Raw genomic sequence first — 21,431 nt, 5'->3', positions numbered from 1 at the left:
TCAAGCAGGTCACCTCGCAGCTCGCTAACTTCTCGATCTCGCCGACAATCGGCCTGTCTGTGAATGACGCAAGTCACACCATCTCGCCAATGATTCCATACGGAGAAGTGTTGAGCTCGCCAATGATCTCATACGGAAAAGTGTTGAGCTCGCCAATGATTCCATACGCAGAAGTGTTGAGCTCGCCAATGATCCCATATGAAGAAGTGTTGAGCTCGCCAATGATCCCATATGGAGAAGTGTTGAGCAAACCAATGATCCCATACGGAGAGGTGTTGAGCTCGTCAATGATTTCATACGGAGAAGTGTTGAGCTCGCCAATGATTCCATATGCAGAAGTGTTAAGCTCGCCAATGATTCCATATGGAGAAGTGTTGAGCTCGCCAATGATTCCATACGGAGAAGTGTTGAGCTCGCCAATGATTCCATACACAGAAGTGTTGAGCTCGTCAAGGTCTCGTACGCAGAAGTATTGAGTGCGCCAACGCAACACGGTCTTGCAATATCGCAACAACAAACACAGCAATCCCGTATACAAGATTCAAGCTCGCCACTCTGTAGTTCAGCAACCCTCGAGCTTGACGCTTCCGAATCCGCAATACGGAGCTTGTCGATCTCTAACCCGCAATATAGATCTTGCTAGGCCTGAGCTCGCCGACTTCGAACTCGCAACATCAATCTCGCTAAGCCTTGGCCTCACAAACACACCAATTTCTGAAGCACGACCTTGATCTCGCCAAGTCAGGCACGCCATAGTCTCGTACGCAAACCTCTAATCTCGCCATAAGTCTCGTACGCAAAGTCTTGATCTCGCCGCAGAGATCATCGTCCGCTACCGCACCATCTCGCATACCGCAACAGCCAACACGCCAAAGCCATCACAACAAGGCCACTGCGCTATCTCGTACCCATCAACCTTGCAAACGAACAGCTATCTAACAAACAAACCAAACAAGCATCTCGCTAATAGCGCAGCCACCTCGCCACCGAGAATCTTAACCTTGCAACATCGCCATTGAGAAACTTGACCTCGCTACCTTGCCACCACGCCGAGTATCAAACCATCTCGCCCCCGCATGACTTTTTCGCCATCTCGCAGATACGAATACACCAATGAGCTGGACCAAGCTACGTACCGTCGCAACTCTCACTCGAGCTCACCACTTACAATCTCGCACTCTCGATCTCGCAGTCACGATCTTGTAACTCGTGCTCGATCTAGCCCTCTCGATCTCGCCACTCTCTATCTCGCACTCTCTCCATTGCAACACGCGACGTCTACTAACACGCCAATCGAACACGCATTAGAGTCGACAAATTGTCACACGAGCCATGTTGCCTCCGCGTCAACTACCATACCATCACGCCGAGATCGTACGCGCACCCACCAGACAACGCCGCCGGTAAACCACTGCACATTCACCAGCACGCATCAAGAAGCAATACTTGCCATATTTGGCGCAACGAGGACTTCCTAAGCCAAAAAAAAAAAAAGAAAAAAAAAAAGACACGCTCGACAATATTGAGCTCTAAGTACTCACGGGATAAGTCGGACGCAAAAGCCGCACCCAATGAGTTTTCGGGCAATACTGCCTTGCTAACGATTAGCTTGCACATCGTCGCCCTGGCCTGCTGTACGATTTTAAACGCGCTCCGCATGGGTGCAGTGGTGAAATAATCCACAAACTTTACTTTTGTAAAGAATAAAAACCGAGTCCATACTCGGAAGCGCTCCGCATGGGTGCAGTGGTGAAATAATTCACGTCATTACTTTGGTAAGGACGTATAAGCTGAGTCCAGACTCGCAAAAGCTAGCAGAGAGCAGAGTGAATAAGCCGAAGACCCCGACTCGCACACTCTCGCTACTCTCGCAGCACCTACAGGGTAAGCCGGTCACGACTGAACGCACCTAACTAGTATGACAAGTCCGTCTTGTCTGCTCTCAGCGTTACGGGCAATAATATATCCAGGTTAAGCCAGGAGACGTCCTGCACCGCAAAATATGCCCCGCAACGACAAAATAGAAAAATTCAAAGCAACTTTATTATGAAGAAATCAAACAAATCAGTAATAATCAACCTTTGCGCGAAAATCATCAATAAAGTATGAATGACCAAGTTCATAAAGCAATCAAGTTTGCAATACAATAAAAGAAAAATACAAAAGCAATCAGCAATCAAGTTCACAATGACAAAAAAAAAAGGGGAACAAAAGCAATAAACGAAAACACGAAGATCATCTTCACACCGTGGCTTCGCATCAAGGTGCAACTACGGAGATCATCTTCACGACAGACTTCACGTCTAGGCGCAATCACAAAAGTCATCTAACCATTTTCGTATGTGCGCCTCGACACCACGGCGTCCCGTATGCTCCTAGCCACGTCAAGCCATATCATCGCACCGTCCTACTACATGCGCATGTCTCGACTCGTATGAGCTCGTCAATTTCTCCGCAAACGGTGATCTCATCAAATGGTGACCCCGCCAACTTGATCTCACCAAGACACGACAACGTCACAAACTTGAGCTCGTCAAGGTCTCGTACGCAGAAGTTTCGAGCTCGCTGCAATCTCGTATACAAGCTTCGAGCTCGCCACTCTCTAGCTCGGCAACTCCCGAGCTTGACGCTTTGTAGCTCGACAATCTCGAATCCGCAACACGGACCTCGTCAATCTCAAACCCGCAAGATCGATCTTGCTAACCCTCGTACTCTTCATCTTGAGCTTGCCACCGAGAATCACGATCTCATCTTTGTCATCTCGCCACTTGAAATACACATTCCCGTACGATATCCATTGCGTCACCTCGTCGGCAAAAGCCTCTATCTCGCATAGTCTCGACGGCATAAGCCTTGACCACGACCAAAAAACCAAGGCACCAGGACAAGTACTTGAGCACGCTATCTCGCACGCCAACCCTCAAGCTTGTCACCTCACGGCTCACTATCTCCTCGATATCACCGATAATCAGCTTGCCCATGAACAACGCGTATCACACCATAATGCCCACACGCATGCTCGAGCACACTTATCACACGCAACAAGCTATCTCGCGGACGACATCGTCTCCACCACGACACTGCGCACCGCAAAGAATACGCAGTTGGTTCCTACGCGCCATCATCCTCCACCGCAAACCCGTTGGCTCCCCCAAACATCGCTCCAGCTGCATCCCGCAACGGTGAACACGCCACGATTTCGACCACACCTCGTCTCAAGCAGCTCTGCGACTCATGTCAAGCAGCTCTGCATCTCGTATCAAGTCGTTCCACGCCTCGTATCAAGTTACTTCACGCCCCGTATCAAGTCGCTCCATGCTTCGTATCAAGCCGCTCAATGCCAATACTCGTTACAAGCTCAACAAATCCAAGGCTCCTACAAGAACAGACAACGAGACGAGGCACCGAGACCAGCGTGCCTTTGGATTCCGTGCGTCAATGCTCCATCGTGCTGAGACCAACACGCCTTCGGACTCTGTGCACCACCTCTCTATATATGCCAAAACCTTGAATGTTTCACAAGTCTCCAATTTAATAAGCCATCGCGCAACGACCATAATCACGGCGAGACCTCCGTCTCTTCAACCATCTTCACACCGTGTGACCATGGCGCCACGGGATCCGATCGACGGATACGGCTACGCATAAAACCCTCAAAACTCCCGTTCAAAATCCACCACATTTAGGAAAACGTGTGCAACGCACTATTCATCCTGGAACCTTTCGGAAGGTCTGCAAGCTCCTAAAAATTTTTGTCCCTTCTGCAAGACGGACTCAGAGACGCGGAACTTTACCCGACGAGCTCAAGCAAGCCATCGCTCATCGGACTAGGGGGGACCATTGTTGGATATGAGCTTTGCCCCCAACATTTGGTGAGGCCCAAACTGAAGATCCACCAAATTTTAGGGTTTTAAGTCAACAAATCAGCTCATTTGCTCGCAGGGGCAAAATCGTCAGTTGCAGAAGAGACAGAGGGGACCCTAGGTCAGTGACCCACTATAAATACCAGAGGTCATTGTCTGAGCTCTGGATCCACTTTTTGGACAATTAGAGAGAGAAAAACAATTAGAGAGAGAAAAACAATTAGAGAGAAAAAAACTATTATTTTCATATTAACTGCGTTTAGCTCTTTAATTGTCATTTTTTATAAATTTTTTCTTAAATTTTATATTAATAAAAGAATCAGTTCCGATTTATTTCTATTAAAATTCGTATTATTTATATTGTTGATTTTACACATCAACATTGAAGGATTATATTATTGGGATTTGAGGGGAGCGTAAAAATAGTGTGGTGAGACCCTGTCGCGTGGAAATGCCGTAAGGGAAATGAATAGACATTTGAAAGGAAACGTTTTTGATGCAACAAACCGACTTTTTGACAATATCATCATTAAACTATTGATTATTAATGCAAACTTTTGTGTAACTGAAGTTGTGAGGAACTTTTTAAAATATTACGAGATATGATTCACATCCATTATTGCAAGTTAAAGATAACCCGAAGTGGTAGACCCACGTTTAGTGGCATACTAATTTTGTAATTTTAATTAGAGACCAAAAAATTAGCATACATTATAAAAAACTGGCTTACGGTATAACAAATTGAGCTAAAAGAAAACAGGGATATTTAAATTGATTGGTTGAACTGTGGATCACTAGATGAATACATTTGGTATTTTAATTTTTAATTATGTATCATTAAAGAACTTATATAGAAATTCACATTCACTTTTAGCATCATCATAAACAATTGAGCTAAAAGTAAACAGGGATATTTATTGATTGGTTGAATTGTGGATCACTAGATGGATACATTTAGTATTTAATTATCAAAGAAACATAAATAAATAAATAAAAATCATAATTACTTTTGAACACAACTACATAAACTGGCTTAACAATGTTTTTTTAAAAAAATGTTAAAATGTAAAGAGAGATACTTATTGATTGGTTGAATTGTGGATCACTTAGAAGGATATATTTAGTTTTAATTGTTTATGTATTCACATACTCCATATTTTAGCATATACAGTAACAATTTTTCCAGTTAAGGAATAAATTAATTTGCTTATTGTGAATCCAATACATGACAAAGAATGGTATACCTCACCTATAATCAACTAGGACATTAAAACAAAACAAAAAAACCTATAAGGACAGACAAAGACACAAGCAAAGCTTATAAATCATCCTCATCTTGTCGCCCATATCGACTTATCGAGTATCAACCAAGCCACAGCCAAACCCATCACGGCTCTCCACAATTTCAAAATCTGCACAATTTTTTCAACATCCACATGATCAATATCTTATCACTTGTCTATCATATGCTTAAACTTTTTAATCATGACACAGATTAAATGAATTTTCATTAGATTACAACTTTTTATGCTTTTCTACCAAATTCACAACCAAAATTTTAAACAACCACTGAAAATTTTTGCATACATAATTTTATTAAACAACCACTGAAAATTTTTGCATACATAATTTTATATGTTTTAAAAATTGAACTTTTTTTTTTGTTTAATTAGTCATTGTATAGACGTTTCTTTCGTATTTTGTCACTTTTATTGCGTACACTACATATTCAACTTACATAAACAATAAATATTGTTAGATATTTTAGTTTTTGATACGTACGTGCGTAGTATACAATAAATACATGGATATTCTGTATATCAACGTAATCTCACTTTGACTATGACCAAAATTATAAATGTCTATTACTCCTTTTTTTGGCAAATAAAAAGGTTAAACATATATGTACTGTCCTATTTTTAGAAGATTTTTTTTAAAATTATGTATTTTGAAGCTGGATTTTTAAATTAATAACTAAAAAATGGAAAATAGGTGAAGCTGGATTTTGAAAACAAACCTTTTCGCCAAAACAATGTCGAATTAATTTTAGGAAAAAATCAATCAGAGTGAGGAAAATAATTTAGATACTGTAAATCTGAATTTCAAAACCAAAAAATAAAGATCTAAAAATAACTAGAAATGCTAATATTAAAAAGGAAAAAACAGGAGTTTACCTTGGTTGTAGTTGCCTTTGAAGTGTAGATAATATCAGGTAAATAACCCTGCATACCGACATTGTAAACCGGTTTACCATCCGGGTAAAAAAGTCCATAATTCCTCTCAGAAACCGGACCCGGTTTAAGATTCTCATTGAACAGAGCAAAAACATAAACATCAATAGGAACAGATTGCTTCGCCGGGGTTCCTTTCCTCTGCTGTATCAACTTCAACAAGTTCCCATTATACAACGCGGCGTTCTCCGGCGACGCCCCGATCTCATTCTCATCTCCTTTCGAAGGCCAACCGGTCTCCGATATCCGAACCTCGACATCGGTATGTCCCAAAGTCTTAATGGCGGAGTAGAGCGCATCAACTTGAGCAAACAACATGTTATCATAATGAAGATTAGTGTTTGGATCAACCATACCTGGATTAGGTTCGAACAGAACATACTCTAATGGAACCTCTTTAGGACTATCTTTATAAGCAAAGAAAGGGTAAGCGTTAATCAAGAAAGGTGATTTGATCTGAGAATGGAAATCAAGAAGTGGTTCAAGATATTGTATGAACTCTTCTTTGAATGATCCTGAGGAAGGAGGGTAAGATGTTTGAAGAATGTCTAGAGAATGAGCTGACGTTACGGCTACTTGTTTCTCTAAACCGAGATTGGTTAAAGCAGTGTAAACCGATTTCATAGCCGGTAGTAAGTTCCCGATGAGGACATGATCGTTGGTTTTGAAGATTTCGTTTCCGACAACGATTGAGGTGATTCGTGTTTTGGAGATGTGTGGTTCGAGTCTTTGTTGTAGCCAAGCTTGAGCTTTGGTTGGATCTGTTGACATGTTTTGTAGATACTCGTTGCCTAAACCGATCATGAAGTCGACTTGTGAGTTCGAGAAGGANTTCTGTATATCAACGTAATCTCACTTTGACTATGACCAAAATTATAAATGTCTATTACTCCTTTTTTTGGCAAATAAAAAGGTTAAACATATATGTACTGTCCTATTTTTAGAAGATTTTTTTTAAAATTATGTATTTTGAAGCTGGATTTTTAAATTAATAACTAAAAAATGGAAAATAGGTGAAGCTGGATTTTGAAAACAAACCTTTTCGCCAAAACAATGTCGAATTAATTTTAGGAAAAAATCAATCAGAGTGAGGAAAATAATTTAGATACTGTAAATCTGAATTTCAAAACCAAAAAATAAAGATCTAAAAATAACTAGAAATGCTAATATTAAAAAGGAAAAAACAGGAGTTTACCTTGGTTGTAGTTGCCTTTGAAGTGTAGATAATATCAGGTAAATAACCCTGCATACCGACATTGTAAACCGGTTTACCATCCGGGTAAAAAAGTCCATAATTCCTCTCAGAAACCGGACCCGGTTTAAGATTCTCATTGAACAGAGCAAAGACATAAACATCAATAGGAACAGATTGCTTCGCCGGAGTTCCTTTCCTCTGCTGTATTAACTTCAACAAGTTGCCATTATACAACGCCGCGTTCTCCGGCGAAGCCCCGATCTCGTTCTCATCTCCTTTCGAAGGCCAACCGGTCTCCGATATCCGAACCTCGACATCGGTATGTCCCAAAGTCTTAATGGCGGAGTAGAGCGCNGCCCCGATCTCATTCTCATCTCCTTTCGAAGGCCAACCGGTCTCCGATATCCGAACCTCGACATCGGTATGTCCCAAAGTCTTAATGGCGGAGTAGAGCGCATCAACTTGAGCAAACAACATGTTATCATAATGAAGATTAGTGTTTGGATCAACCATACCTGGATTAGGTTCGAACAGAACATACTCTAATGGAACCTCTTTAGGACTATCTTTATAAGCAAAGAAAGGGTAAGCGTTAATCAAGAAAGGTGATTTGATCTGAGAATGGAAATCAAGAAGTGGTTCAAGATATTGTATGAACTCTTCTTTGAATGATCCTGAGGAAGGAGGGTAAGATGTTTGAAGAATGTCTAGAGAATGAGCTGACGTTACGGCTACTTGTTTCTCTAAACCGAGATTGGTTAAAGCAGTGTAAACCGATTTCATAGCCGGTAGTAAGTTCCCGATGAGGACATGATCGTTGGTTTTGAAGATTTCGTTTCCGACAACGATTGAGGTGATTCGTGTTTTGGAGATGTGTGGTTCGAGTCTTTGTTGTAGCCAAGCTTGAGCTTTGGTTGGATCTGTTGACATGTTTTGAAGATACTCGTTGCCTAAACCGATCATGAAGTCGACTTGTGAGTTCGAGAAGGAGAAGAGGACGTTTGGATCTGCGTCGTAGAGTTTTACTCTTGTAATGTTAAGTGACCGGAGGAGTACGGCGACTCTCGCCGGAGATGGGAGGTTGTTAGCGATTTGGCCATAATTGATTCCCACACCTTGCCCCTTAATTCTCTCTGTATGAACCAAACACACAAAATCAAGAATCAAGAATCAAGAATTGCTCTGGTCCAATATAAAATGCTCTGGTGCTCGACCTAAAACGCCACTGTCGTAAAAAAAAAAAGTGAAGGAGGAGAAGGGAACCTGAGAGAGTAGTAAGAAAGAGGAGGAGAAGAACTCTGAAGAAGAAGGAGAGACTATGCGAGGCCATGGCAAGAATCTCCCTCGACGACGTCGTTTTAGCTCCTCTGCTTATTCTTTTTTTCCTAGTGACTTGGTTGGTTATGGTGTTAATATAAAAGTTTACAACACACGGTGGTATATGGAAAGATCCAACTGTTCTTTCTTCGTCCTTGCTTTCCGCGTACGTCTAAAAGTTCGCACCAGGTGCCTCACATTAATACATTTCTATCTACACTTATATACAATATATTTTTATTCCTTTTAAGTTTTAATAGTGTTGTATATATGTCTAGGTTCGTATGTTAAATGGGGTAAATCGTACATGTATATATATACCTATGTTTTCTTTTCTTCTCTATCTTTGGTAACAAGTTTGACATTGTATATTGAGTTGAACCGCGGTTACATCAAAACGCCCTCCATAAAAGGTCAAGAGAATCCAACTGACCAGAAAAGTAATTATATTTCGATTACTTTTATGGCCTTTACAGCTCAAGAATACGAACGAATTTGGCTAGTTTCCCTTACATGCATGTAAAATCAAGGAGGAATAAGTAAAGGTTTGGATTTATCTGACACAAATAATGTAATTCCAAGCTGTTCTTGAATATTCTAATGTCAAATAGTTTATAAACTATTTAATTACCTACAACGTAACGTCACTTGTAAATTGTAATGATTGTTTTCCTTGGGTTAATGTTACGTTACAATTTGACCTCTCTTTTGGAAAAATAAACTGATATACGAGATAGTAATACATCAGTTGATACTTCGTCATCGATATTAATGTATCAGTTCTTGCCGTCATTAATATTCAAGTGGGGTGATATTATAATCTCAAATCCTACGAGACATTAGATATTTTATTTTTCTAAAAATATCAGGAGATTTAACCGACACTGAAAGTGATGTTTCCTAATAATACCCTTTGAGTTCACATGTGGATGTGTGGGAAGAGCATTATTAAAATATGAACAGCGATGGTTAAATTGGGATTGAGGATGGTCAACTTTTTAACTCTTTCTCCAAATAATGGTCTTCAATTCAAACACTCTTTAAACCACTGGCGGCTTCAACAAAATGCAACTTTCAGGAATCACGATTCACACGTACAAATTATCTACTAGTTATTTAATTATGTTTAACAAGTTGTATTTAATTTGCATATTAGTTAGATCGAAGACAGAAAGAGACAAGTAATGAAATTTTTTTTTTTCTTGATGAACAATTAGAAAAGAAACAATTGATTTTAGAATAATCATGTATTTAACTATATGTACAATGATTAGGATTCTGCATTTTAAGAAGTATAAAAGATTACACACGTACGTCTCTTTAGAACTCGATCGAGTTGTCATTTGTCAAGCGTGTGGACCCTCTCCACCATATTTTTTTACGTGTATGGTGTTTTGCATGTTGGACGATCAATTATATTTATAGAGTTCACGGATTGTATAATTCTTCTTCAACTCTAATTTCCATAAGTCTAATTAAAACTCCAATTTAGGCGTACAATTTTTAACATCTTTTAACTATTTCTAAAGTTATAATTCAAAACGTAATTTCTAAACGAATGTTTATGTGTTATAATGATTACTAGCATTTAAATCTCTATTAGGGTTATCTCTTTTTTCATTTTGAAAAATATATTACTAATTTCAATTATCTATTTTTAAAATTTATGCATTTTATGTCGACATACCAACTCTAAATGAAGAAAAATATTTTTGTGGTTGTCTTGTAGTTGTAGCAACTCTTATGTTTTTTTATTAGTCAAAAATTTTCGGTACCATGCCAACTTCTAATGTGCTCACCAACAAATTCGATCATTAGTTATCATTAAAAAAGAGCAAACAGTTTTTGTGGTTTGATAAAATCATTAAATTAAAAATGATGAGTGTTGTAAAACACTTAGTGGACTCTATCTGACCGGCCCGTCTATTAGCTCTATAGTTACAGCCCATTGTACTAAGGCCCATTCGGCCATGTCCTTAGTTATGTCGGTTTGTACTTAGTCTCTTATGGGACTCTATATATATGTTGTAACCTCGAGTTTGATCAATAATAAGAACAAGATTTCGTTCCCTAAATCCTCTAATTTACAACACGTTATCAGCACGATAGCCTCTAAGGCCAGCTGAGAAAACCCTAACCACAAAACCCTAAAGCCGCCGTCCACAAAACCCTAAAACCGCCTTTGATCTTCTTCCTTCTTCGAGACTCATCTTCTTTGTCTCGGAGATCTCTTGTTGATTCACGAGCATACTTAGCTCGTGATCAAGTTCTATTCAAAACCCGATCGAGGTTCGTTGGTTCGCGGTTCGGGGGTGAGTTCGCGAGAAGCTGATCGAGAGAATCTGTTCGCGGTTCCGGGAAGCATCCGAGAACGGGACGAGAGCAGTACGTGATCCGGACGAGAGCAGTACGTGATCCGGACGAGAGCAGTACGTGATCCGGACGAGAGCAGTACGTGGTCCGAGGTTCATGATCAGAAATCAAAGGTAAATCTGAGGTCTTTAGCTCCCAGATCATATCCAGTCAGACCCTAATTGGTGAAAGGTAAACAAGATCAAAACTCTCTTAGAACCATATAATCGAATCTGGAACTAAAGCTATAAGAACCCTAAAATATCCAAGTAAACAACAAACAAACTTAAGATCTATAATCCTGTAAAACTTAAAAACTGATTCGCATAGGATTGATAGATTGCTTGTTAAATTGCACCAAAAGATATCAAGTTTAATTTGGTTTGATTGCTTGATTGATTGTTGCATAAGAACCTAGAACTAATTTAGATTCATAAGGATCAAATTAAAACAGATTGTTCTAGGAAATTAAAACTTGGATCATTCATGCATAGCAATTAAAATCGGACCATGTATAGGTTGTTTAAAAATCGGCTGCATGAATTAATCTTAGGATTCCTTAAGCTAAAACTTTAGCATAGATTTCCTGTAATTTTCGGCCATGAAAGCCATAGAACTCGAGCATGAACTTGTCTAGGATCAATTAGGATAATTTCCAAAACCTTGAATCATTATCCTAAACTTTAAGTAAAATTTACTTTAATATTCTAAGAGTATATCCGATTAAAATAAAAACTTTGTTAAGTTTCTATAAATTAAAACATAAAATCGGAAATTAAAATATTGGTTAGGATAAGTTCCTAATTAATTATGGTAATTATCTAAAACTCTTAAGAAAATAATTACTAAATCCTAGACTGAATAGGAAAACATAGAAAAGGAAATCCTATCTAGAAATAAGGAAATTGTTGCATGCATTATCTATTTGATTTTGTTGTCCTTGCATGCATAAATATAAGCCACGAAAATATGAGTAAGGCAAGGCATGTTTCGGTCTTAAATACCGCATGGCCTAAGGCATGGTTCGGTCTCAAATACCGTATGACCTGAATTAATATTTGTGGCATGGTTCGGTCTCAAACACCGCATAGCCTAGACTAAAAACAGTTCCATGGTTTGGTCTTAAATACCACATGGCATGATCCAAATTAATTACATGGTTCGGTCTTAAAAACCGCATGATATAATCGGGTGCATGTTCTGTATTAACCTAAAAAATCAAAGGACCTATGTGAGTGTATTAAGGATGATAATGATTGCACTTAGAAAAATATATATAAGGTGATTATGCATATGCACACCTTGTTGAGAGTCTCAAGAATCAGTACCTCACCATAGAAAATCCTATTGACCTTTGGACAGAGTTGAAAAACAAATATGGACACCAACAGATGGTGCTCCTACCAAAGGCTCAATTCGATTAGAAAACCCTAAGGATCCAGGACTTCAAATCCTTGGATGAGTATAACTCAGAGCTTTTAAGATTGTCTCTATCCTAAGGTGGTGTGGTACTGAGATTACTAAGGATTTGCTAGAGAAGACATTCTCGGCTTATCACACTAAGGGGTTTAAGACCTATGCAGACCTCATCTCTTGTTTACTGCTTGCTGAGCAAAACAATGAGCAATTATAAATGAAAAAGTGCAATGAAGCTCACAAGGTTAACATTACAAAGAAAAAAATCCTCAAGAGCCTAAAGAACCTAATGAGACCAACTACGTCCACAGAGAAAGACACTACGGCCGCGGCCGTGGTGGCAGAGGACGTGGTGGTCGAGTAGGCCAGGCTAGCCGAGGAGGCCGCGGACATGTTGGTCCAGGTCGTGTGGACTTACCAAGGAAATAATTATGGTGGTCAAGGCCATAGAAACCGATTAGGCTTCGGCCTTGGTTGGTGTAGAGGCCGCGGGTTATCTAAACCCGCAACATAAGACCAAGTCCACTTGTAATAATAATTATGGTATAGAAAACCATTAGATAAAAACATGCAGAACTCCTAAAGCACCTTGTTGATCTCTACTAAGAGAATTTGAAATAAAGAAAATAAATCCAGAAATCTAACCTGGTTCATCTCGATGGTGAAGGAAATTTCAACCATGAGAATGATGACTAAATTGGATTATGAGATTTGTAATTGCCAAAAAAAAAATATTTAAACTCATGTGGTGTATTAACTTAGTTTCTATGCTTTGAATTTGATTGAATTACTATTTCCTTCATTATATATTTGCAAGTTTAAAACATAAAATTATTGTCCTATTTATAGAAATGGCCAAGGACATATAATAAAAAGTGCCAATGTTAGTACAATTGCGGGTATAGCAATTTTATGTGAAGGCTACGGCCAGGCTCACATTTTGTTGCCTAATGGCACACATATGGAATTAAGTGATGCCTTATACTCACCCAGCTCTAAGAAAAGCTTATTGAGCTTTAAAGACATAAGGTCAAATGGTTATCATATTGAAACCAAGGGTGAAGGATCTAAAGAGTTCCTCTACATTACAGAACATGTGAAAGGACAAAAGAAGATCCTAGAGACTATACCTGCACTAGCCTCTGGTTTATACCATGCCAAGATTAATATGATAGAAGCTAACTTGGCAAAGCAAAGAAAGAAAATGTTCAACGAATAATTCACTATGGCATGACCGGCTTGGCCGGCCGGGTTGGAACATGATGCGTAAACTAATTAAGAGTTCGAAAGAGCACATCCTCAAAGAAAGAAAAGTTTTCCCTAAAATCTCACTTGTGTAGCATGTGCACAAGGGAAACTTATTATAAGACCATCACAAGTAAAAGTCAGCAAAGAAATTTTCTGGAAAGGATACAAGGTGACATATGTGGGCCAATACACCCACCTAGTGGGATATTCCGATATTTCATGGTGATGATAGATGCATCAACCAGATGGTCCCACGTATGCTTGTTATCCACGAGAAACTTAGCATTTGCTAGGCTCTTAGCTCAAATCATTCGATTAAGAGCACATTTTCCGGACTTTCCACTTAAGACTTTACATCCCAAGCGTTTAATGATTTCTGTATGTCCATGGGGGTGAGTGTGGAACATCCTGTGGTACATGTTCATACACAAAACGGATTAGCTGAATCCTTCAGTAAACAAATACAATTAATAGCTCGACCATTGTTAATGCGTGAGAAGCTTTTAGTGTCGGCTTGGGGACACACGGTCTTACATGCATCAGAACTTATACGCATCAGGCCATCTAGTGAGAATATATATTCCCAACGGGTCATTAGCCAGACATATCCCATCTAAATCAATATTCGGGTGTGCCGTTTATATTGCATCCATTAAGATGGGATCTCAAAGGAAAATGGGAATATACGTTGATATGAGTCTCCCACTATTATAAAGTATCTTGAGCCAACCACATGTGATTTATTTGTGGCCAGATACGCGGACTGTAAGTTTACAGAATCCGAATTCCCTATGTAGGGTGGAGAGACTAACAAGCTGGTCAAGGAAAATATTATGGAATCAAACATCCTTAAATTGGCAAGATCCTCGGACTCTAGCATGTGATGCAGAGTTCCAAAGAATTATATATATGCGAAAGCTAGCTAATAAATTGCCAGATTCCATTTGACCCAAAGAGAGTAATAAAATCGTACATACCAGCTTGTAATGCACCAGTACGTATTGATGTTCACAAGGAACACAATAAACAAGTTGCTACAGAAAGGTTCCAAAGATAGAATCCTCGGAAAAGTAAAAGAGGTGCATATCAGACCGAGGCTAAGGGAATTATAGAGAAGCCAGACATTGTCATAGAAACTCCTAAGGTACCAAAAATGAGGTTTGGGACGCTAAACCTCAAGGACCTAAAGGTATTGACAACAATGAGATCTCAATAAACTATATCATGTCTGGAATATAATGGAACTGCAAAGATGTCGACATTAAATGAAATATTATGCATACAAGGTAGCACTTGAGACAAATGAGGATCTAGAGCCCACGTCTATATTAGAGTGCACTCAAAGCAAAGAAGCTATTTACGTGGAGCTTAACTCTTACAAGAAGAGTAGTGTGTTTGGTCCGACCTTAAGGATAACACCTGAATTTAAAGCCAGTTGGACACAAATGGGTCTTTGTACGAAAGAGAAATGAGAGTAATGAAATCGTGAGATATAAACACGGCTTGTAGCACAAGGACTCTCTCAAAGACCTGGCAAAGATTATGAGGAGACATACTCCCTTGTGATGGATGCAACGACTTTTAGATATCTAATAAGTCTGGCTGTAATTTGTGGTTAATGGATGTTAAAACCACATACTTATATGGTCCACTGGAAAATAAAAGATTACCAGAGGATATAGAGCTCAATTATAAGAGTGGTTCTCGAGAAAATACTGCATAAGGCTAGACAAATCCCTTACTGGACTGAAACAAAATGGGTGTATATGGTACAATAGATTCAGTAAGTACCAAGCCAAAGAGGACTATAAAATGATCCCATCAGTCCATGTATTTATAAAGAAGTTTGCAAACAAAGGATTTGTAATCATAGCAGTATATGCGGATAATTTGAATATCCTAAGAACCTCTGGGAAATCACCCAAACAGTAGAATATCTCAAGAGAGAATTCAAAAATGAAAGACCTAGGCAAGAAGAAGAAGAAAAAATTTCTGTTTGGGATTACAACTTGAGTACATTGATGATGAAAACCTTGTGCATCAAATGGCATATACAGAAAAGGTACTCAAGAGTTTTAATATGGAGCAAGCTCACTCATTGACTAGCCCAATGGTTGTGAGAAGTGTAGAAGTGGATAAAAGATCCATTTGCTCCTAAGAAGGACAATAAAGAAGTTATTGGTCCTAATATGCCATACCTCAGTGCTATAGGAGTGTTAACATTCTTGGCTAGCCACACTAGACCAAAGATAAGTTTGCCGTGAACCTCCAAGCAAGAATTAGTTCTTGATAGACCCAAAGGCACTGGAGTGAAATTGAGTATTAATTACGTTACCTACAAGGAACATTTAAATTTGGGTTTATATTATACTAACTATAACAAAGATGTTTTAGTTGGTTTTGTTAATGCAGGTTATAGCAAAGAAATTTTAGTGTGTTTGGTCAATATTGATGATAAGGAGCCAACAGCACTATATGAAGACAATACAACCTCCATCGCACAACTCAAGGAAGGTTACATCAAGGGAGATCGGACAAAACACATCTTGCCGAAGTTCTTCTACAAAAGGCCGGAGAAGTTCAAGTGGTGCAAGTTCAGTCATGCGACAACTCAATCGATCTCTTCACCAAGGCATTACCGACAACAACATTCAAGAAGCTCACGCACCAGATTGGAATGCGGAGACTCAAGGACTTAGAGTGATGTTTGGAACAGGGGGAGCAATGTGTGCTGTACTCTTTTTCCTTCACCAAGGTTTTGTCCCAATGGGTTTTCCTGGTAAGGTTTTAATGAGGCAGCATCCCCTAAGCACATTGCAGCGATCCCGTCCAAGCATAGGCACGGTCATCTCGTCCAAGGGGGAGTGTTGTAAAACACTTAGTGGACTCTATCTGACCGGCCCGTCTATTAGCTCTATAGTTACGGCCCATTGTACTAAGGCCCATTCGGCCATGTCCTTAGTTATGTTGGTTTGTACTTAGTCTCTTATGGGACTCTATATATATGTTGTAACCTCGAGTTTGATCAATAATAAGAACAAGATTTCGTTCCCTAAATCCTCTAATTTACAACAATGAGGAATTTAAAAATATATGTACGTAGCGTCGTCGTAATATATAATATGGTGAAGGAAGCGTGAATCTCAGGGACCGGCCACGTCTAGATCACCGCCTTTCTCTGTTATTGTCACCTGCCCTTCCTTAGCTAACCTCGCCGCCTTCAACGCCTGACCCCCTCACGTGCTTGGTTTTACACAAATGACACATAAATAGTTTTGCTACAAAACAACCGTTGACTAATAATACATATAGCTCTCTAGTAAAAGTGCAAATCTATGGATAACAAACCACTATTTTCAAAAATCTTATTATATAAAGTCGGATTTTGAAAGTTAGCAATTAACAAGATTTTGATATGTGTCAAGTTATTAATCTCAGATTTTGATATGTGTAAAAGTTAATATTTAATACGAAAAAATTTATTACAAAAAAATAAAATTTTTTGTTTTTAAAAATATTAATAATATAAAATGATAATTTTATTATATAAAGTTGGGTTTTGAAAGTTAGCCATTAATAAGATTTTGACATGTATCAAATTATCAATCTCAAATTTTGACATGTGTAAAAGTTAATATTTAATACGAAGAATTTGATTACAAAAAATAAAATATTTTGTTTTTGAAAATATTAATAATGTAAAAAGATAATTATCAAAAATTACAGAATTTTTTAAAAAACACAAAGTTTTTTAAAAAAAATTATAAGGAGATTATATATATATATATATCATAAAATTCGAAATTATAATATTATTTACTTATTTTTAATTTTAAGTTATTAATTCTATAAAAAATATAGAAAAAGAGATTAAGGAAAATATACAGTTAATTATTAATTCTAAATTTTGTAAATACTCACTTCTATATAAACATCGTCTCATATTTAAATAATTTATTAAAAACATTGCTTTCAACTTTGTTTAATTAAGGAAATTTTTTTTAATGGGAAGAATTTTTTTTCTTATTTTTTTAAACCAAAAATTTCTCATACTTTCACCTTTTTGAGTTGGAAATAGGTAAGGTTAATATGTTGATCCAAAAAAAAGATTAATATATGCGTCTTCTTTTTCTAATACTGTATTTTAAAATTTATTGTAGTATTTTTAGATTATTTTATTTAATTTATATTTTCATCTTTGCATTATCTGGGATTCATATACTACCGTGCTTATAATTTTCTATTATTTATTTAATTATGTCAAATTAATTTTCTTCTAATTTCTCAACCTTGATAGATTGGTCATAACCCCTCCTTTTTTTTGCAAACATAATTATTACCATTATTCATTCAATCCCAAAGGGACATAACGAGTAGAAGCTTATCAACCTAATAGATGGATAAAATAGGCTAATTAAACAAAAGCTTACAACAAACATAGATAGATAGATTGGAAAAACATTAATCATTGTTGATAGATCCATATGAGCTTAAATACTATGACACCCTGGTTTAAGGAAAAGTTTAAAAGAATTGATTTGGCCACATATGTCATCAAAATGCACTTATTTTTTAAGTCAAGGATCCTAAGAGAACTTCATGATGGGTGACCTTCCTGGAAATAATTGTCGGAACTGTGCGAGTGAGGACAAAACACATGAAAAGATGATTTGTTGATTTGTAGAGTCGGTAAACAAATTTTTTAAGCCTCCCAAGCGTAACAAACCGGCCATCGAATATGGGTGGGTCCACAGGCAGGAAATAGATGTAGGGCTCACTTAGGAAGGTGGGCTCATGGACTGAGAGTGGACATTGGTTCACCAAGCAAGGTGGCGGTTGAGGCGTTACAGATATGCTACATCATGGTGTGTCAAAGACACTTCCACGAATACTTTTTGAAATTTAACATTAGTTACTATCAAAAGATTTTGTGACGTTAGAAAAACGTTTATACTTTCATTGGTTGTTGGAGCAAACAATTTTGAGATAGCAAAAAGACGTGAACATGTTCTCTCCACACAGGAGGAGGGCAGAGCCGAGGTTGTCTCTATGGTGGAGAAGATTGGAAAGAAGGTTATCTCCCCAAGAGATGTAAAGGATGTTGGATGCAAGGTTATCTCCCCAAGGGAGGAAGGCAGAACCAAGGTTCTCTCTATGATGGAGGAGGTTGGACGCAAGGTTTTCTCCATAAGGGATGAGGGAAGAGCCGAGGTTTTCTCCATGGTGGTCATACATTATTGTGATGATACATTATTGATAAGTATATTATGTAATATATTTTTTATTCAAAATGTTTTTCAAGCCAACAATTTTAGTAATTAAAAAACTAAGAAGTGAAAGTAAAATAGATGACTTAATATGTTCATATAGACATTTTCTAGGTGGTCATAAAGAATATATTTGTAACATAGAGTATATTAGGGTGTAAAAAATATACTTTTAATAGTAACATATATAAAAGATTTGTAAATGGATATAAATCAGTGTATTATAACAAAAAAAAATTTTTATAAATAACATATAACAAATTTTAATATATTTTTGTTAAATTTAATTTAATTTATAAAACTTTAAATCTGTACATCGGATAGTCCTAATCTAGTAAATATATAAAATCTAGAAATATTTATGATTATGATGGAGATAATAAGATGTGTGGTGAACTATTATGAGTAAGAAGGAATCGTCTAGTCACCTCCACGCGTTCCACTGAAAATAACCAACAAGAGCTCCACTTAAATTTGCTTAAATGATTTACAATTTTGGTGAAGAGAAAAAGATCTGGTAATTCCTATTTTTTTAAAAGGGCTTTTGCTACATTTTTCAACATGTAAATTGTATTTCTCAACATATACTGAATTACTGATATACATTAAGCAACGCCTCCTATGAATTTTGTCATATGAAGTCACCAACTATTTCGTTACATATAGAAAAATGAAAATCCAAAAACCTTACAAAGTAGATATTAAAAAAAAACACAATTTAACACACAAAAACAAAATTCTTGTTCATGTATTGCACAGTCCAAACAACTTATGCCTCCTATGAAGTCACCTACACCCTGTCACGTGCCTATAGTCTCCAATCAATTCCAGCAGTCTTGCAAGCACTTACGCTACCCTCTCCATGACAAAGATTCTCTTGAAAACAAAACATGGATCATTTCCTCTCAATCCATCGCTGCTTTTAAACAACACAATGGAGTTTATCTACTTTTGTCGAATTGCAAAGAATGATGAGTTTAGCATCTACACAGTTGGGGCTTTGGGGGCTTTGGTTCGTGAGGCGTGCAAACAACACGATAGTTCAATGTTACTCTTTTTTGAATCAAGAATCTTTCCGAGAATCGAAGAGCTCATGAAGGATTGATTGACTTATGAGCTTCTCCTTCCATGTTTGTCTGATTTGGTGACCCAAATGGTTGAATTGCAGAGATCGCCTCTATCGAGAAACTCATCAACTAACGATTCTTCAATCTATATATACATTTTTGAAGTATATTTTGGGTTTTACTCTTTCTGTTTGCTTATTTACAAAGTCAATCCGTAGAAAATTAAACAACATAATAACTAAAATATGGCAATTCAAAATCGAGTACTCAATAAATATGTCTATAAAATTGTTAAACTAATTTGATTCCTTAAATATCTCTTCTAAATTAATTTCTATTTTTTTAATTCAATTTTATTTAAGCTTATACAATCTTTACATTTAATATCATATTCCTAAATTAATATCTTGAATCAGGTATTATCATTATAATCTATCTCCACTTCATTACTATTTTCCTTTATCAATTAAAATTTTACAATTATTGCTTATAAATAATTTAAAATACTATATAATGTGGTTATATGGCGAGACAAGTATAATATGGGTTTGAATAACATTTGTATAAAATTTAAAATATTATTAGCTCGATGTTAAAATATGGATTCAATTCTCATTAATTATTTGGTCAACACTAAAAAGGGAAAATTCCCAAAAAAAACATGAACTAATTAATATTTGCCAGAAAAAAACACGATCTTTTTAGGTTGCCAGAAAAAAACATAGACTAATTTATATTGGATTTAAAATACATGAACTAACTCGACTTGTCGATTTCCCACTGTCCGTTAATTCCTCTGTTACCGGCGTTAACCCAATCGTAAACTCTGTTAAATGAGATTACTAAAATACGATTTTACCCTGTTCTTTTTCTAAACCCTTATCGATTCATTTTCCTCCAAATCAAAATTCCCCCAAATCAAAATTAGGGTTCTAACCCGATTTGGGCGTTTTCAATGTTGGTGATGTTTAGAGTTTGAACTGCTTGTTTGTGCTGGATAAGAGACATAATAACATTGGAGAAGATGAGGTATGTGTTCAATTATGCGATTAGGGGTCTTTTTCTTTTTATGTGAAACCGATTTACGAATTGGATTTGGGTTTCGAAATCGAGTTGGGTAGGTTTCGAGATTGGATTAGAACTCGATTTAAGGTTTTATTTGTGTAGAATTATGGTTTGATTTGTTTCGATTTAGGGAATACAAAATTGAGAAGTCGTTTGGGTTTTGTTGTTTTGTCATTTTGGATTTGGGGAAATCGGAAAATCGACTAAATATGATTATCCTCTTATGCAGTGACATTATGAAAGTTAATATGCATTATGGTGGATATGGATCTGTCCAAGAAGATTTGTTCGATTACAAAGGAGGGTTAGTGAAGGAAGACATGATCATGGACCCTGATTATGTCACATGGTCCATCTTCGACGAGCTTTGTGAAGGAAATGAGATATCTGGAGTGGTTGAGAAAGTATGG

At 37.2% G+C, this 21,431-nt stretch overlaps 1 protein-coding gene across 3 annotated transcripts; it reads right to left on the bottom strand.

Annotated features, from left to right (window-relative positions):
• On the bottom strand, positions 5,030 to 8,814 carry LOC104786977 (glucan endo-1,3-beta-glucosidase 14). 3 transcript variants are annotated; one of them, XM_010512464.2, is made up of 4 exons: positions 8,553 to 8,805; positions 8,262 to 8,422; positions 6,038 to 6,907; positions 5,030 to 5,275 (listed from the first exon to the last, which is right to left on the bottom strand). In XM_010512464.2, exons 1-4 carry the CDS (start codon positions 8,617 to 8,619, stop codon positions 5,195 to 5,197), a joined length of 1,179 nt encoding a protein of 392 aa, XP_010510766.1. In that variant the 5' UTR covers positions 8,620 to 8,805; the 3' UTR covers positions 5,030 to 5,194. The 3 variants fall into 3 exon arrangements, with proteins under 3 accessions (XP_010510766.1, XP_010510767.1, XP_019101488.1); XM_010512465.2 differs by lacking the exons at positions 5,030 to 5,275; positions 6,038 to 6,907 and adding an exon at positions 6,934 to 7,604 and having other exon boundaries at positions 7,707 to 8,422; positions 8,553 to 8,814; XM_019245943.1 differs by lacking the exons at positions 5,030 to 5,275; positions 6,038 to 6,907 and adding an exon at positions 6,934 to 7,561 and having other exon boundaries at positions 7,664 to 8,422; positions 8,553 to 8,813.

Source organism: Camelina sativa, chromosome 5, assembly GCF_000633955.1.
Source record: "Camelina sativa cultivar DH55 chromosome 5, Cs, whole genome shotgun sequence".
Lineage (NCBI taxonomy): Eukaryota > Viridiplantae > Streptophyta > Magnoliopsida > Brassicales > Brassicaceae > Camelina > Camelina sativa.
Note: the sequence above shows the minus strand (reverse complement) of the source record. Positions and strands in the feature narration are given on the sequence as shown.

What these genes read in the sequence shown, in the direction of transcription:
- LOC104786977 (XM_010512464.2), bottom strand. Translation starts at nt 8,619, where the DNA reads ATGGCCTCGCATAGTCTCTCCTTCTTCTTCAGAGTTCTTCTCCTCCTC. An exon ending in CTTTCTTACTACTCTCTCAG is followed by an intron (nt 8,423 to 8,552) that starts GTTCCCTTCTCC and finishes TGGTTCATACAG; the next exon opens with AGAGAATTAAGGGGCAAGGT. An exon ending in CAAAGGCAACTACAACCAAG is followed by an intron (nt 5,276 to 6,037) that starts GTAAACTCCTGT and finishes AAAATTGTGCAG; the next exon opens with ATTTTGAAATTGTGGAGAGC.